General features: G+C 39.5%; 1 protein-coding gene across 1 annotated transcript; it reads left to right on the top strand.

Moving 5' to 3' along the window:
• The first annotated feature begins 1,601 nt into the window (after positions 1-1,601).
• Positions 1,602-11,462, top strand: NPS (neuropeptide S). Its single transcript, XM_089669826.1, has 3 exons — positions 1,602-1,734; positions 1,824-1,899; positions 11,143-11,462. The coding sequence occupies exons 1-3, from the start codon at positions 1,688-1,690 to the stop codon at positions 11,320-11,322; spliced, it is 303 nt and encodes a 100-aa protein (XP_089525952.1). The 5' UTR covers positions 1,602-1,687; the 3' UTR covers positions 11,323-11,462.
• Positions 11,463-13,224: the final 1,762 nt, after the last annotated feature.

Raw genomic sequence — 13,224 nt, 5'->3', positions numbered from 1 at the left:
GAAGCGGCTTCATGGGACAACTCATTCGAAGAGGAAGAAGCCTGTGGAAGTGAGGAATAAGATAAATATATATTTTTTACTTATTCTCCCCCCAGCCAAACAAGCATTTAACCCATGCAGTGTGGATGGGACACCACTGCATAGGTACATTTAAAGACAACCCAGAGTTAGGCTTTGACATATTAAACTATATGTACATACACATTTGCATATTGCCTACATTAATGTAACCCTTGACATATTACCCATATCCCCATATTTCGGATACATTTCCAAAGCCATATATGTTTAAGAACTAAAATACTTGGCAAGATCAACTTATATCTGATTTGATAATTCTCCATACTGAATAATTCAAAGAATGAATTTATGTTAACAAATAGAAACACTCACTAAAAGGGGTTTGCAAGTACTGTTTAAATAATCCAAAACAATTTTAGACCCCATCCTAAGAGTCTAGGTAGTGTATGCCTGGTAGTGTATGTCTTGACTTGTTTGTCTTAGATCTAAGCCCCTCCCCACTGGTGCTAAACCCCATTTAATAGTCCATCACCAAAGTTTTAGTGGACATTAGAGGCATTGGTATTTAACTGTTAAATGGTAGGGCTTTGGACAACCTTGGATAAGTGACCTACCTCCTAAGCCCCAACCATAGTTTACCTATTTAATAGTCTATTTCAGGTACTTATATATTTATTTCAGGTACTTATATAGCGCCGTCAATTTACGCAGCGCTTTACATACATATATATATATATATATATATATATATTGTACATTCAAATCAGTCCCTAACCCTCAAGGGGTGTACAATCTAAGGTAACACCAATATGTCTGTAAGTAAGTATTAGTTTATTAAGTGATGGGGCTTAGGTGTATGTCAGACAAGTTGAGGCCTATACAACCATGAACTGGGGCTCTCTGAAAATATTGATACTTGATACACAGTTAATAAATGGACAAGTTCAATTAAAAAATAAAACAGCTACGTTAGTATTTAACAAATTAATTGATTCCAACTTGGTTTATGTTTTCAATATAGGGGAAAAGGAGAGAAGCGCCTCTTTTTCTCATCTACAGAAGTTGCTACAGCTTATTTGGAAGCCTTGCCCTCAGTGCCACACGGAATCCTACGCTCTTCATACAGTAGCCACTAATACCACCATCACCCATACTACCATTTCCCAGGACTTTGCAGTGTTTGCGCTGTTACAACCCTTCCTCATTTTTTCTGAATCATTTTATGTTTTCAATATTGCCTAAGCAGGAACCAAGTTTATTGGACTATGATTTCTAAAAACATTAAGGAAAGCCCATATCTGGGTCACCAGAGGTACACATGGAAAGTAGTGGTGATACTAGTTACTCAGTTAACATTTACAGACTTGAAGTGTGGAGTTGTACTTTGCCACGTAAGGTTTAGCAGGAAAATATCAGTTCATCTTTAGTACTTGGGTCTTTGTAGAACTATTTGTGCAATGGCAGCTTGACATGTGTCCATTTCTGAAAGGCCACATGTTGATCCAACTCAAGTTTTTCTCTCCTGTATAAAAGTCATGAATTTGGTCACATTTACACCTTTTAACATTCATTAAAGGCCACCTCGTCATCAATGAGACGTACTACAGTGTGCTACCATGACCCAGGCAGAGAATATAAAATGCTCCCTAATTGGGAGGATTTTTAGATGATTCAAATGCCTGCTGTCACTATGGAAGGAAGACAGCTGAGCAGGTAAGAAATATAATATTAATGTGATGTTTGGCTCTTAAAAATCATTTTGATAGGTATATTCATTTGTTTGTATGTTCTTTCTGCCACAGTATATCCAAATTCCACTTTGTGCTCATTTTCTGGATATCTACAATGCATCTATGGTATCGGCCTGTGCTGACTTTGGTAAGTGTCAAATAACAAACAGATTCAGTATAATGTGCAGTTATATACACACACAGATGGTGAACAAAGGAAATGTATGCAGCTAAAATGGAAAATAACAGCTAAAATGTGAATGTTGACTCACAAATTGAAATGATTTGGAGGCAAGGATCCATTATTGATACTGTCAGATAAGATCAGAAACCACCTTTCTCAGGTAGTATTCCTCCTGTGTATAACACAATTGGGAACACCCAAGTACTCTTGGTTGAAATGGGAATTTGGAGAGATTTAGGAGAACCTGTTACCACAAAGGGCATGGGAATTAGGACTATTATACATTGCTTATGGAATACATTTAGGAAGCATTTTTGATGGAACATGGTATTTTACGTTCTTTACAGAGGGACAGCATATAGATTATTTTTACTTATTTTTATTTTTTTCCCTAGTATTTAGACATCTTGTATCTGCTGCCATGTGATCAGTTTATGTTCCCTAGCAGCATATTAAGAAGCCAAACTCAGAATCAATAATAAAATACAGACAAAGAAGCTAATGCAATTTTTGTGACGTACTGCAATTAATTTCCACAATTCATATATATCGCCTGTTTATGCTGGACATCGATGGGTTGTGGCTGACAAAATTGGATGGAATTTAGACTGACTATTGGCAGACTTTGAAAAAACGTTGTAGATTTTGGATTCACATCCATGTATACAGTATATCAATATATTTACATATATTTAATAAGATAGAAAATCATTCTTGCACACTTATTGAGTGACCAGTGCTGCTCCTGTCAGTAGTAAACCAGAACTTTTATACTATTTGAACTCTGTTGCCATTTTTTCATTTTATCCCTTTGAGCATGCCTGTCTTCTTATTTTTCTTTTTTGACATCCTATTCATTGAAAATCTTATTATGTCATTTCCACTCAAATCTAAAGCAGGTTGAAAGGTTCTAAATTTTCATTTATGTTTTTAGTAGAAATAAAAAAAAGAAAAAAAACCAGGCATGTAACCAATCAAAGGAGTTTCAGGTCCAAAGATTACATTTAGTTTAAAAAATATGCTTGTTGGATTTGTGGGATCTGCTCTAGTTTATTAAGAAAAAAATATTAAATATACAGTATTATCAAGAATATTACAGCACAACTGCAGCCAAAACATTTTTTTTTAGTGTTGAATAAAATGGAAATGGCTGAGAGTCTCTTTAGGGCTTTATTGTTATCTGTGTCCCTGTTGAGGGGATTATCCTCACTTCCGTGGCTGTGACTATGTAGTTACCAGGACAGGAAGTGAAAGGAAACCTTTCCAAAAGGGGCAAAATAGTGACACATTTCTGACAGAGGAACAAACATTTCCCAAATCTGTCCAAGCCTTTTAATAAATGATCAAGAAACCTTTTGCCAGGAGTTGCCTGAGAGTTTTTGGATCTTAATCATTACACTGGGCTGTGACCCTATACAATATACAATCATTAAACCCCTCACTGATGAATCATATTGAAATAAACAGCAAAGGGTTCACTGTTTTATGTTTTAATTTTAGTATTATGGAATTAAGACCAATACAGAGGTAACAGGACCTCTCTATCAGGGTATATGACCAGTTTGTCTTGGAAAGCGTCTCTGATACTCCAGGATTTGGTCTGACTGGGTGAAAGGCTCATGGTAAGATCCTGGGCCTTGTATTTGGGTTGAGAAGGTGCCAAGGCAGAGAAGGCATATCATGCTATTAGAGAGAGAATGTGTGAGGTCACTATTCACTTTAAGGAGGATCATCAATGTCCTAGAGCGGCAGGCGTTGGCAGCATACTCTCTGACCAGCAGACCGTTTATTCAGCAATGAGTATAATAGTAGTGATTTTCCTGTACAGCTATTTAAACATGCTATAGTACTAAAGCAAGCCAACACTGATATGTGATTCACACACCTTAAAAAAACTATGATTGCCAGTTAAGTGAGGGATATCTAATCTTTCCTACCTTATAACATAAATAATCTAAAAATATACTCTCTACATCCAATATAAACATATATAAAACTGGTAAAGGGCTAAGTGGTTGATATATAGATTACGACATGAATGGCTCCCACAGGTAAAAGCCAAAAGGTTTGTGCTTATATCCATGAATACTTCTATGTAGTGTGCAGCTTATGCAGGCCATAGATGGGGAGAAAAACGGCAGATTTTTCTTTTAAAAAACGAAAATTCGGTCGTTCAAGCGGCCGACGTTACCATCAATGGTAAAAAAAAAATCGGCCGATTTTCTACCCGTCTAGAGCCGGCAAAAAGTGTCCCTGCAGAGAGCTCTGCTATTTCTTTGACAGTTCTCTGACAGTTCCTTGACATTTATAGAAGTTGCAACAATGTATCTATTTGTTTCCATTTAGGATACAGATGTTTTTATTCGGAAACAAATAGATACAATGTTGCAACCCATGTAAATGTCAAAGAACTGTCAGAGAACTGTCAGAAATAGCGGAGCTCTCTGCAGAGACACTTTTTGCTGGACTGGAATTCTTCTTATTTTCATCCTCATCCTCTTCTTCTTCTTCATCCTCATCCTCTTCTTCATCATCCTCATCCTCTTCTTCTTCTTCATCCTCACCCTCTTCTTCATCCTCACCCTCTTCTTCATCCTCATCCTCTTCTTCATCCTCTTCTTCTTCATCATCCTCATCCTCTTCTTCTTCTTCTTCTTCATCCTCTTCTTCTTCATCCTCATCCTCTTCTTCTTCTTCATCCTCATCTTCTTCTTCATCCTCACCCTCTTCTTCTTCCTCATCCTCTTCTTCTTCCTCATCCTCTTCTTCTTCATCATCCTCATCCTCTTCTTCTTCATCCTCTTCTTCATCCTCATCCTCTTCTTCATCCTCTTCTTCTTCTTCATCCTCATCCTCTTCTTCATCCTCTTCTTCATCCTCTTCCTCTTCTTCTTCTTCTTCTTCATCCTCGCCCTCTTCTTCTTCATCCTCACCCTCTTCTTCATCCTCATCCTCTTCTTCATCCTCTTCTTCTTCATCATCCTCATCCTCTTCATCATCCTCATCCTCTTCTTCTTCATCATCCTCATCCTCTTATTCTTCTTCATCCTCATCTTCTTCTTCATCCTCATCCTCTTCTTCTTCCTCATCCTCTTCTTCTTCCTCATCCTCTTCTTCTTCCTCATCCTCTTCTTCTTCATCATCATCCGCATCCTCTTCTTCTTCATCCTCTTCTTCATCCTCATCCTCTTCTTCATCCTCATCCTCTTCTTCTTCTTCTTCATCCTCATCCTCTTCTTCTTCATCCTCATCCTCTTCTTCTTCTTCATCCTCTTTTTCATCCTCTTCTTCATCCTCTTCTTCATCCTCTTCCTCTTCTTCTTTTTCTTCTTTTTGTCTTCCTCTTGCAGGTCACTGCTCATGTGCAGATTTTTTATCGGTAAAAAAATCGGCCGATTTGCCCACTAATTGCCGTGAAAATCGGCCGATCGGCAAAATCGGCCGATTTTTTCCAACTTTACCGAAAAAAAAACGGCCAAAATACCGAAAAACGGCCGACCGAATCGCCCACTAACGATCCGAAAATCGGCCGATTTTATTTTTGGCCGAAAAATCGGCCGATTTTCGACCCATCTATGGCCTGCATTAATCCACCTAATGGAAAAGGACGTAACCACTTGCCCTCCAGAGGATTTACCCCCCCTTCCTGACCAGGCCATTTTTTGTGATACGGTGCTGCGTTACTTTAACTGACAATTGTGTAGTCATGCAACACTGTACATAAGTGAAATCTATGTCCTTTTTTTCCCATGAATTGAGCTTTCTTTTGGTGGTGTTTGATCACCTGTGTGGTTTTTATTTTTGTGCTTTAAACAAAAAAAGACTGACAAGTTAAAAAAAAAAAAATATATATATATTTTTCACTTTTTGCTATAAAACATATTTAGTAAAAAAATAACAAAAATCAAATTTCTTCATAAATTTTGGTCAAAACGTATTCTGCTCCATGTCTTTGCTAAAACAATTCCCAATACATGTAAATTAATTGGTAAACGTGAAAGTTATAGCGTCTACAAAAATGGCGGTATATATATATATACTGCATTTTTTTTTTTTTACACTAGTAATGGCGGCGATCAGTGACTTCTAGTGGGACTGCAGGACTGCAATGGGCATTCTGACACTGGGTGGGAACTGACTAATTGCAACGGACATCCCAATGACACTAATACAGTGATCAGTGCTAATAAAAAGCAATGACACTGTACTAACGACACTGGGCAGGAAGGGGTTAACTGTTTTACATGGTGTGCTGTTTTACTAGGGAGATATGCTGCTGTGTATTTCTCTGCTGTGCAGAGAAATATGCAGCAGCATGTCCTTGCTGGCAGGAGAGAGACCTGTGTTGTTTACACACAGGTCTCTCCCCTGTCAGTTCAACACAACAATCGCCGGGTGCCGGTGGAGAATCTCCGGCCGGGACCCAGTGATTGACATCTGTAGCCCGGTGCGGGTAAGGCGGCTTCCACGTGCGCACACCCCCTACCCAGAAATGCATATCATGTATATATACACGTGATTTTGCACAGCCCTGCCACCCTGTAGCAGTAGTTTTACTATAGGGCAGTGGGAAAACTGTTAAAACGGAAATCCAGGTATGGATATTCTATACACAGTTACATTCCAGCTTGTATCTTTGTAACAATGCATATACCAACCCTGGCCAATGCCCCTGGCAGCTGGAAATCACTGATGTAGACACCAACACTACAGTGATCTCCACTTGCTTCTGGACCCTGTGTTGAGTGTGACATCACTGCCCAGCCTCTCCAAACAGAGAATACTTTGCGTTCATTCAGAAAACACAAAGAAATATCTGAATGGTGCCCATGCCCAATGGCCAACCTCCTGTGTTCAGAATGCAGCATGTCAATCACTCAGCACAAGACTCAGTAACAAGTGAAAATCCGTGGACTAGAAGGGGATGATTTAATAAAAGTGGAGCACTCAGAATCTGATGCAGCTGTGCATGGTACCTAATCAGCTCATTACTTTAGCTTGTTCAATTAAGCTTTGACAATAAAACCTGGAAGCCAATTGGTTTCTGTGCAGAGTTACACCAGATTTTGAACTCTTTAGTTTTAGTAAATAAATCCTGAAGTGTCTGCTTCAGTGATTTTCAGTTTCCAGGGGCATCGGTCAGGTGTGGTATCTACATAGGTACATTGGTCTAAGCTGGACCGGTATAACTACAGTATATATGAAATATCCATACCTGGAATCCATCTTTAAGTTCTGTTTGAATTGGAGGATAATACTGCACACTACAAAGAAGTATTCACTGACATAAGCACACACTTTTTGGTTTCAACTGTGGGAGCCATGTATGTTTGGATTTATAGATCAATCACCTAGTAACTGTTTTATACATGGGTATGTTGAATGTATATATTTTTATATTATTTATATTATAAGCTGGGAAAGTGTAGGTGGCACCACATTTAAGTGGCAATCAGCAATGAGTGCCAAGCCCTATGGGGCATGCTCCTCCCCTTGGGTAACTGCATACAGTGCTAACAACACACATGCATGCACACAAATCACTAGAGATCAGTTGTCCGCATGAGCTTCATGGCAGATTTTCAGTTGTGTGATCATAGTGATGGTCATTGTTTATAACTCAGTGCTTCGGATGAGTTACAATGCAGATTGGAGACACAATTTTTGAAGAGATTAATCATGATTAATCATGCAGCATCGCATCCAATCTTAATAGATTTGGAGTACAGGAAACCTCACTTCTTACGCCTTCCTGTTAAAGTTATTGATTGTCTTAAAAAAACAAACAAAGCAAAATTAATAAATAAATAACCCCCCAATTGCAGACACTCGAAATTGACTGGTTGCATAATCAAAACTCAACTATTTAGCCCTAGCTTTACAAATCACTTTCAGTCAGGTGCCTGTGAGGTAGAGTCATAACTATGTGTGATGGGGTCGCATGGAAAGACAGTTAAGGGTCCCCTTTGTCTCTTTAACCTTCATCATGAAGGCAATTCCTCTAGTGGTTTAGGGTACCAATTGTTAGTATTTTTTTAACTAGACAATATATCACTTCATTCAGAAACATATCACTTCATTCAGACATCTCTGAGCTTCATAGCTGTGTTAAGGTCTGCTATAGCTATGATGTGAGAAGCCTGGAGGTCCCAGCAGTTATAACTGTGGAGGTCTCTTATGCTGGTTGACTGTTATCCTGTTCAAGACTATCTAACTAAAGGCTGATTCAACACTGATACCAATATGAAGGCTACATCTATAAGGACTAACTCTAAATAACTTTTCTACTTATATAACTAGTACTAGTTGGCTTGGATTTTGTGGGCCCTTTTAAGGTCTACATTAGATTTCTGTCCTTTTTCTGTGTAGTGATCTTCCCTTAACTTTTCCACCTAGTTCCCCCAATACATACAGTTTCCACTATAAGCATTAAACAAGTTGCCTTGTTAAAGAGGGTTAAATCACTTCAGCTACATTAGATATGAATCGCTGAGTTTGAATTAAGCCACCAGCATCTGAAATTTCTGTAAACCAGCCAGAAGTGGTCCTTTGAAACAGACCTTCTTAGCATTGGGTGATAGACAGCAGACTTAATTTCAATATTCCTGATGCAATTAATTAAGTCTAGCTTAGTGATATAGCCATTTGTATGTGATATTTTAGCACGTTGACTTTGCACAGTGAATATGTTTCATGATTAATATATTCAACCTTTTCCTACCTGGAAATAATGGTCGTAGTAAGTGTATTAACAGACAGTACTGTTGATACAGATAGACAATGGAAAGTAAGGATCACATAGGTCCATCCGACTAACTTATAAAATTCCACTTTAAACTTAAAATTTAGATATGGATGGACTCCACTTCCAATGGTGAAGAACATAATAAAATATAACTATTTGTAGCTGGATAGTCCAATGATATCATTATTCTATATAATGAAAAATCCATCAGGGGGGAGTGATAACACGGGCTTCTTGTGTCTCTAGTTACTCCAGGGCTAAGGTCTCTTCACCAGCATTCCAATTCTTCACCCTGTTTTAGCTATTAGAAAGCCTAGGTCTCTTACCTCTTGCTGCATTTTCTACACTCACAGGCCACTTTATTAGGTACACCTGTTCAATTGCTTGGTAACACAAACTGCTAATCAGCCAATCACATGGTAGCAACTCAATAAAATTAGGCATGTAGATGTGGTGAAGACGACTTGCTGAAGTTCAAACCGAGCATCAGAATGGGGAAGAAATGGCATTTAAGCAGGGGCGGACTGACAACTCAAGGGGCCCCTGGGCAATAGGGGATCATGGGGCCCCTGTGTCCTTGCCAAAACTCAAAAAAGCCTATGAAAAAGGTACCAGGGGCATCTCATGGGGCCCCCTACTGACCCCGGGCCCTCGGGCAGTGCCCGAGTTTCCAAATGGTCAGTCCACCCCTGCATTTAAGTGACTTTGAACATTGCATGGTTGTTGGTGCCAGAAGGGCTGGTCTGAGTATGCGACATTCAGATGGTAGAGTCAGAATTTGGGGTAAACAACATGAAAGCATCTATCCATCCTGCTTTATATAAACGACTCAGGTTGATGGTGGTGATGTCATGGTGTGGGGGATATTTTCTTGGCACTAGCAAGGTGTACCTAATAAAGTGGCCAGTGAGTGTACATTCTAACAAATTAATAAGTAGAGGTAATAATAATGGCTGTTGCGGGTCTGTTACTAAGCCTGTTTAAGTTGTTTTTAATGTAAAAGCCTGGTTTTGTCTGCTGGATAAAACAGACATCTGCTCAGGTAGTCCTCTGGTTGTTGCCCAATCCGGCTGAAAAAAAGAAGGATCTGGGGATCTTAATCTATGGGCAGCTTAAAGCATATATCAGGGTAAAATAATGAAAACAAAATATTCTAAATCACTTCCAATACCTTTAAAGACCCTGCATATACAGAAAATTAATGATCTGCCAGAAATGTACTAGTAATTTTCTGTTGTGGGCTCACACTACAGCACTGTTTATGCTAAAGAAATTGCAAGAAATGGTGTCAGCCCTGCTGTTATCCAGCCTTTCCCAGATGTCTGTTGTTAAACTACTGCATATCTCCCCTCTCCTCATTTCCACAAAATAGAGAGTAAAGCTGGATAGGCTATATAGATGGATAATATTTTTGATCAGCCAGATGGCTGATCAAAAAAGAAAAATATACAGGTTCAATCATCCACAAATTTGAGGTGGATGGGGGAATTCTCCTGCTATGTTATTGTATTTTGGCAACTGTACTCTGCTGCCAGAATACACTGACCAGCAATACAGCTGGTTGGCTGCAAGTGCTGATCGAGTGAACATATACCGACATTCCAGTTCAAGAGAAGTTAATCACTAGATCAACTCCTCTTGAACGGAAATGGCCATGGATCAAAATTCAGAAATCAGCAGGAAGTGGCCGAGTTATGACCTATGCATGGCCAACTTAGGGGTCCAATCAGATTCGCCTGTCAGTTTTTCAGGCATATCTGAAAGGGAGCTCAATGTCATACTATGGGCAAGCAGATGTAAATGGATGTGTAACAGTTTACATCAAATTACCTCCAAGTGTGCTGAGGTCCAAAAAAAAAAAGAAAAAACCCGAAAAGGTTTGTGTTCTGTTCTGCTTTTTCAGACCTAAACATGATGGATTGGAGGTAAAATTATTTAAATGAATGTACGTCTTTTTTTCATTCACCTGCCAATAGACCTAACATTGGTTTGCTAAGCTCAACTAAAAGATGAAAGAAAAAACTAAATAGATACAAGTGTCAAAAAAGTGACATCTGTTCCGCTCAGCAAGGGATCTGTTCACTTACATTGATATATTTAATAGACCAAATAGGAGCTAATAAGAAAAGTTAATTGTTAGGGTTTACATACCATTTAAGGGGAGTCTTTCACATGATCACATTTCACAATCATATGAGTCAGCTATGATTGGCCAAGTACCAATGAATTAGTGCAATATCAGTAACTCCAGACTTCTGAGTGGTGAAACAGTCACAATGCTTTACAACTTTATATTAAGTCAGATGTTACTGTGAAGTGAAATAATCGTTAGTTGATGAAAAGTGTGTTCCACTTAGCCAGTCACAACCAGGGGCAAAGTTTTACACCTGTTGCCTGCAGCTTGTGAATAATATATAGAGTATGGTTCCTCAATTTTGTATAATGGTTATCTCTTCCTCCAGTCCTCCGGGAAATCAGACCACTGTCTCATCCTGCTCAACAGTTGCTTGGTTGAAGCTGACCGAAGCGAGGAGCTCACCTTTCTGAAGCCTCTATTGGAGAAGTCTTTTATAAAAAGGTCCTTCCGAAATGGCGTTGGATCGGGATTTAAAAAAAATTCCTTCAGAAGGGCAAAAACCTAACAAAGTGTACTCACAAAGGCCCATTTCACACATTGGAAGAATTCTTTTTATAGATGCACTGAAAATGGACCTATTCTGCAAAATCCAAAATTATACTTTTAATACTACAGTAGAAGTAAACACTGAATTGTAATGTTAAACTATTGTCACATCCATCTGTCCTGAGAATTGTGAGTAGTGACATTTTCTCCCTCCTGCTTTGTTCATCAAATGACATAGGAAGTGTTGTTACACTAAATGTCAAATGACCTGCAATCTCAGATCCACAGAGAGCATTGCCTTGAGAGAAAGTGGTCTGTTACCACTGAAAATGATATATCCTGTATTTTTTCTGTGGTTTATAGAACAGTGACCATTTTGGGGAAACAAACATGTTTGAGAAAGACGTAAAGAAGTTTTCTCACCCCTTTTTTTTCATTTAAGCCAGCTCTCATCTCCCAAAAGCCATCAGCAGCTCCATCCTGTATCACTCATGCACCATTAGCTCCCACGCCCAACCAGCCCTCCACCATCAGCTCCCATCCCCTACTACTCCTGCAGCATCATCTCCCATTCACCTCCATCCCTGCAGCATTGGTTCCCATTCCCCCCACCATTAGCTCCCCACCCCCCATCAGTTCCCATCTCCCATCATTCTTCCACCATCATCATCCATTCCCCAAAACTCCACTGTCAGCTTCATCCACCCAGCAACAGTTGAGCTTCCTATTCCTGAAGGGACTATACACACATTATACAGTCAGGTCCATAAATATTGGGACATCGACACAATTCTAACATTTTTGGCTCTATACACCACCACAATGGATTTGAAATGAAACGAACAAGATGTGCTTTAACTGCAGACTGTCAGCTTTAATTTGAGGGTATTGACATCCAATTCAGGTGAACGGTGTAGGAATTACAACAGTTTACATATGTGCCTCCCACTTGTTAAGAGACCAAAAGTAATGGGACAGAATAATAATCATAAATCAAACTTTCACTTTTTAATACTTGGTTGCAAATCCTTTGCAGTCAATTACAGCCTGAAGTCTGGAACGCATAGACATCACCAGACGCTGGGTTTCATCCCTGGTGATGCTCTGCCAGGCCTCTACTGCAACTGTCTTCAGTTCCTGCTTGTTCTTGGCGCATTTTCCCTTCAGTTTTGTCTTCAGCAAGTGAAATGCATGCTCAATCGGATTCAGGTCAGGCGATTGATTTGGCCATTGCATAACATTCCACTTCTTTCCCTTAAAAAACTCTTTGGTTGCTTTTGCAGTATGCTTTGGGTCATTGTCCATCTGCATTGTGAAGCGGTGTCCAATGAGTTCTGAAGCATTTGGCTGAATATGAGCAGATAATATTGCCCGAAACACTTCAGAATTCATCCTGCTGCTTTTGTCAGCAGTCACATCATCAATAAATACAAGAGAACCAGTTCCATTGGCAGCCATACATGCCCACGCCATGACACTACCACCACCATGCTTCACTGATGAGGTGGTATGCTTAGGATCATGAGCAGTTCCTTTCCTTCTCCATACTCTTCTCTTCCCATCACTCTGGTATAAGTTGATCTTGGTCTCATCTGTCCATAGGATGTTGTTCCAGAACTGTGAAGGCTTTTTTAGATGTCGTTTGGCACACTCTAATCTGGCCTTCCTGTTTTTGAGGCTCACCACTGGTTTACATCTTGTGGTGAACCCTCTGTATTCACTCTGGTGAAGTCTTCTCTTGATTGTTGACTTTGACACACATACACCTACCTCCTGGAGAGTGTTCTTGATCTGGCCAACTGTTGTGAAGGGTGTTTTCTTCACCAGGGAAAGAATTCTTCGGTCATCCACCACAGTTGTTTTCTGTGGTCTTCCGGGTCTTTTGGTGTTGCTGAGCTCACCAGTGCGTTCCTTCTTTTTA

Source organism: Staurois parvus, unplaced genomic scaffold (genome assembly GCF_062004578.1).
Source record: "Staurois parvus isolate SC_StPar_1 unplaced genomic scaffold, SC_StPar_1.0 ptg000009l, whole genome shotgun sequence".
NCBI classification, from domain to species: domain Eukaryota; kingdom Metazoa; phylum Chordata; class Amphibia; order Anura; family Ranidae; genus Staurois; species Staurois parvus.
The sequence above is the reverse complement of the archived record's forward strand: the minus strand, read 5'-3'. Positions and strand labels throughout refer to the sequence as shown.

Excerpts from the sequence above, each read along its gene's own strand:
- NPS (XM_089669826.1), top strand. The coding sequence starts at position 1,688 with ATGATTCAAATGCCTGCTGTCACTATGGAAGGAAGACAGCTGAGCAG. Across the intron at positions 1,735-1,823 it reads GAAGGAAGACAGCTGAGCAG|TATATCCAAATTCCACTTTG; the intron begins GTAAGAAATATA and ends TTTCTGCCACAG. Across the intron at positions 1,900-11,142 it reads ATCGGCCTGTGCTGACTTTG|TCCTCCGGGAAATCAGACCA; the intron begins GTAAGTGTCAAA and ends CTCTTCCTCCAG.